This window comes from Gymnoscopelus microlampas, assembly GCF_963454915.1.
Source record: "Gymnoscopelus microlampas genome assembly, chromosome: 14".
NCBI classification, from domain to species: domain Eukaryota; kingdom Metazoa; phylum Chordata; class Actinopteri; order Myctophiformes; family Myctophidae; genus Gymnoscopelus; species Gymnoscopelus microlampas.
In genome coordinates, this window is record NC_139951.1 from 36,498,310 (window position 1) to 36,503,294 (window position 4,985).

At 38.4% G+C, this 4,985-nt stretch overlaps 1 protein-coding gene across 1 annotated transcript; it reads left to right on the forward strand.

Moving 5' to 3' along the window:
- The first annotated feature begins 1,583 nt into the window (after positions 1-1,583).
- LOC311059790 (zinc finger CCHC domain-containing protein 24-like) lies at positions 1,584-4,349 on the forward strand. Its single transcript, XM_084077851.1, has 3 exons — positions 1,584-1,658; positions 3,488-3,652; positions 4,090-4,349. Exons 1-3 carry the CDS (start codon positions 1,647-1,649, stop codon positions 4,204-4,206), a joined length of 294 nt encoding a protein of 97 aa, XP_083933977.1. The 5' UTR covers positions 1,584-1,646; the 3' UTR covers positions 4,207-4,349.
- Positions 4,350-4,985: the final 636 nt, after the last annotated feature.

The window sequence follows — 4,985 nt, forward strand, 5'->3', positions numbered from 1 at the left end:
CATGGATTTAATTATATATTTGGAAATGTTTGTATTAAAATATATTCAACAATTTCTTGGCTTTCATGCGTTTTTAGCGGCGCTAGCCGCTCTATACATAGTCTGCTCTATACCTGACTTTGTGTGTGTGTGTGTCAACGTTCTGATTGGTCAGGCACGTCAACGTTCTGATTGGTCAGGCACGTCAACAAAGTGATTGGTCAAGCTTCACGTGACACATGGCTATAAACACATAAACACATATTGATGACAAAATGTATCAAAGGCGGCGCTACCTTCACACAGGTGTGATTTTTAGCGGCGCTAGCCGCTAAAAATAGCAGATATACAAGCACTGAGTGCCGCGCTATGAGCTAGTAGATCTGTATTTTTTTGAAAAATATTGTTTCTTTTTGCAAATCTTTGAATATACATATTTTTTCAAACTCAAATCTTTGCTTCTGGGGGTCCCCGGAACAAAATATTTTTATTTTTATTTTTTGGGAGTCCTTGACATGAAAAAGTTTGAGGACCGCTGATATAGCAACATACGATTTTTCATTAGAATCCCCAGAAGCAAAGATTTGAGATACAAATGTTCGCTTTAAAAATATATATATATTCAAAGATTTGCAAAACTTTTCCCGATTTAAAAAAAATAGCAGATCTACAAGCTCAGTGCCGCGCTATGAGCTTGTAGATCTGCAATATTTTGAATAGCCAAAGAAATCTAAAATGACACCGATGCTTTCCCGGTGTTAATGGGTTAATAAAAAATAAGGTTTCTGAACTGTCCACAGCCCGCCAATGATGTTATGTCGATGCATGGATACACTGTTATACTTGGGGTCTTGCTGTGGGTTGCTATGCATTCTCTCAGGTATCTTTACCCCATTAAATCCGGGAATGCGTCTGTGTTCATTTTAAGATTTCTTTGGCTTTTCAAAAATAGCAGATGTACAAGCTCATAGTTCACTATCTTGAACATTTGTGCAAATCTTTGAATATGTGTTTTTTAAAGCGAATATTTGTAACTCAAATCTTTGCTTCTGGGGGGGGGGGGGGGTCCCTGGAACAACACTTTTTGAGATGGGGGTCCGCAGCCACATACATATCTAAAAATGTTTTCTACATCCTAACAGTATGTTGTTATATCAGTGGTGCTCCAACTTTTCCATGTCAAGGACCCCCAAAATGATATGTATTTGGCCATGGTCATGGACCCCCATCTCAAAATATGTTGTTCCAGGGACCCCCTAGAAGCACAGATCGGAGTTAAAAATGTTCGCTTTAAAACACACATATATATAGGCCTATTCAAAGATTTGCAAACATTTTCCACGATTTTTCAAAAAATAGCAGATATACAAGCTCATAGCGCGGCACACAAATCTTAGAATGACACAGATGCGTCCCCGGTCTTAATGGAAAACGAAACTGTATCCATTGAAGAGAAACGAAACTGTTATCGATTGGATAGAAACGAAACTGTTATCGATTGGAGAGAAACGAAACTGTAGATATCCATTGGAGAGAAACGAAACTCTGAACGTCAGAGTCTGACGTTACGCACAGAGATAAGGAGGTTATAAAGGGAGTTGTTACCTGTGACCTGTGGCTAAAGTAAACACTGTACGTGCTGACATCGAACCGACTGAACCGAACAAATGGAACGCAGAGTGAGTAGACAGCAATGGTGCATTAGTGAGGACCAATTATACGAAGATAGGTTGAAATGACTCTTCTATATGGGACAATCCACGTATCGTGATAGGTAAACATTCTTATTGTTGGGATGCATGGCAGAGGAAGGGTATGTGTGTGATTGATGATTTATATGAAGATACAACTTTTAAATCATATCAGGAGCTGGTGGATCAATTTCAAGTAGGGAGGAGTGAATTTTGGAAATATCTCCAATTAAGGAGTAGTGTGGGAAGTGTGTTCAGGCTTAGCAGGAGTGTAGGGGAACCTAACATGATACAAAATGTTTTTAATTTGCCAAAAATAATGCATAGTGCCTCAATGTTTTACCAAACTATAATGGAATTACAAGGTGCAAAGACTGAGAGTCTTAGGTTAATATGGCAAAGAGATCTAGAATGTGAAATAAGCAAAGAGAAATGGTTGAATATAGTCTCCAAGGTAGGTTGGGCCACCAGAGATATTCGAAGTAAATTTACACACTACAAGATCATACATAGATTTTACTACACTCCTGTGAAGCTTTTTAGGATGGGTCTGGTCGAAGACAAAAGGTGTTGGAAATGTAAAGGGGAAGTTGGAACATTTTTACATGCCTTCTGGGAATGCCCTGTGGTAGTACCTTTTTGGAAAGAGGTTCTGAGGAAAATGGGGGATTGGCTGGGGCAGACATTGCCCGAATCTCCAATGTTCTGTCTTCTTGGAGACAGCACACTCTTGCCACAAGGTGTCAGTAAAGGTGAACATGCATTGATAACTGCAGGACTTATCACTGCATCCAGGCTAATATTAAGAAATTGGAAGAGCTCATGTACACCAGGGCTGGCAGAGTGGACCCAACTTATGACTGAGACCGCTTCTTATGAATACTTGATTGCCAGAAAAAATAATGTTAAAGGGAAGTTCCATCTAGTGTGGGACTACTTCTTTTTGTACTTAAAAGGTTTGCTGCATTGATCATATGTTGAAACAGATCGCAATTGATGTGTAATCAAAAATCACAAAGGGGAGGTAGGGGGTGTTGTCCGCTTAGTCTAGTTGTGTTATGACTGCCTGTGTTAGGTGTATTTAATTTATGTTGTTTGTTTTTATGTCTATTTATTTTTTATTTTTTGTATTTTTATTTTTTGTATTATTTGTATTGTCTGTACTGTTGTGTTGTTGGTTTTGTCTGTTATGTTTTGTGAAAAAAGAATAAATACTTTAATTACAAAAAAAAAAAAAAAAGAAAATGGGTGACGTGGCCTTTTAAGCCATATTTTATACTTGTGCTATTTTCAAAAAGGTTTTTGTAATTTTACTCAAATACAAACTTGAATGCATGTTTTACTTGTAATAATAATAATACTTGTAGTATTGCTACTTTTACTTAAAGGAATAGTTCACCTAAAAAAATACTTATTTTCTATCAATTACACACACCATGTAGCCTTGAATTCATGGAGATTTTTTTGTTTTTGATGCATTCCTGAGCCAATAATTTGATGACGGTGACGGGTGTATTTCTGGTAGGAGACTCAAAGAGTCTACTTTGAGTCTCCTACCGGATACAATAGCATATTTCCGCCTGTAATCAAATTATTGACTTAGGAATGTGACAAAAACAAAAATATCTCCATGAATTCAATGCTTCATGGGGTGTGTAATTTATAGAAAATAGGCCTAAGTATTTTTTTAGTGAACTAAAGAAAAAATCGAATCAGTTCTTCCACCACTGGGTTGCACCATGTGTCAACCAAGTACACCACGTATAAATCACGCGTTACTTTTTTTTTGTTTGAATTGAATTTGTTTGGTTCCACAGGCTCGACCAAACGGTAAAGGTTTGACCCCCTATCAAGGAAAGGGCAGGTGCTTTGGAGAGTACAGATGTCCTGAGTGCCAGAGGAAGTGGATGAGTGGGAACTCCTGGGCCGACATGGGACAGAAATGTATAACGTGCAACATCAACGTTTACCCTCACCAACAGGTAATGTAATGATCCATAATCCAATCATTCTAAAAGTTCCTATAATCAAACTCATAATGTTGATAAAGTAAGTGCTGGCTCCTTAACCCATTAAGACTGGGAACACATCTGTGTACCTGCGCTTAAACAATTATTGTATACTTTGGGCTATCAAAAAAAAAAAAAAATCGTGAAAATGTGTGCAATTCTTTGAGTATATATATTTTTAAAGCAAACATGTTTTAACTCAAATCTTTGCTTCTGGGGATGTAGTGGAGTAGAAGTAAAAGTACTGAAAAGTGGAAATACTCCAGTAAAGTACAAATACCTCAAAATTGTACTTAAGTACAGTACTTGAGTAAATGTACTTAAGTTACTTTACACCACTGCAAATGGTGGAGGAAACCATGCAAGGCACCAACCTCACAGACTAACAAACTGTGATTTTTGCATTTCAGCGTCCTCTGGAGAACCCCGACGGGCTGGATGAGTCAGACCCGAGCAAGGTGCATCTTCAACACCTGTGTGAAAAATGCAAAGTCCTTGGCTACTGCTGCCGCCGCCGTGTTTACTAGTTTCCCGACTATTCCACCTAATTCACCCGTAGACACACTTAAACAGGCATGCAAACAGCCCCGAGGTGAAAAAGGTGACAACATGTTGTTTTCTTTCGGGTCAGGTGTCACACAATTGCCCTATTTGGGTTCAAAAAGGTGACTGTAGCTGAAAAGTGTCTCTTTTGCATGTCTGCTTATAGCATCTGCTCCTGTTACCCTTAAGGGGAAGATATCCTTGCTTTATACCACATTATTTGATCTTCATTTACCATCAACCACTGCATATAAAACCCTTTATATGCAGTGGTTGCCGAAGATTTGGGGGAGGATATTCCTGACGCAATCTGGAATGCCATTATGGATCGTGTTCATACTTCATCAATATGTGCGAAACACGGGGTATTGCAATGTAAATTCTTTCACAGAGTGTACTGGACCAAGGTCAGGTTAGCCAGGATTTATACTGATGTTGCCAACGTGCGATAGATGCCACCAGGCTCCAGCTAATCTTTTTCATATGTTTTGGACCTGTCCTTCCTTACACTCTTATTGGTCATCTATATTTGATACTATTTCTGATGTTTTAATGATGCCCATAGATCCATCCCCTATTATGTCCCTTTTTGGCGTTCTCCCTGAGACCATTTCTCTGCCCAAATATCAATCAGACTTTGTTGCTTTTGTGACTCTGTTGGCGAGACGTCTTATTTTGACCCATTGGAAGAAAACATATTCACCCTCCCATTCCGCTGGATTTGTGATATACTATACTTTTTAAAATTAGAAAAAAATAAATA

Excerpts from the sequence above, each read along its gene's own strand:
- LOC311059790 (XM_084077851.1), top strand. Across the intron at positions 3,653-4,089 it reads ACGTTTACCCTCACCAACAG|CGTCCTCTGGAGAACCCCGA; the intron begins GTAATGTAATGA and ends TTTGCATTTCAG.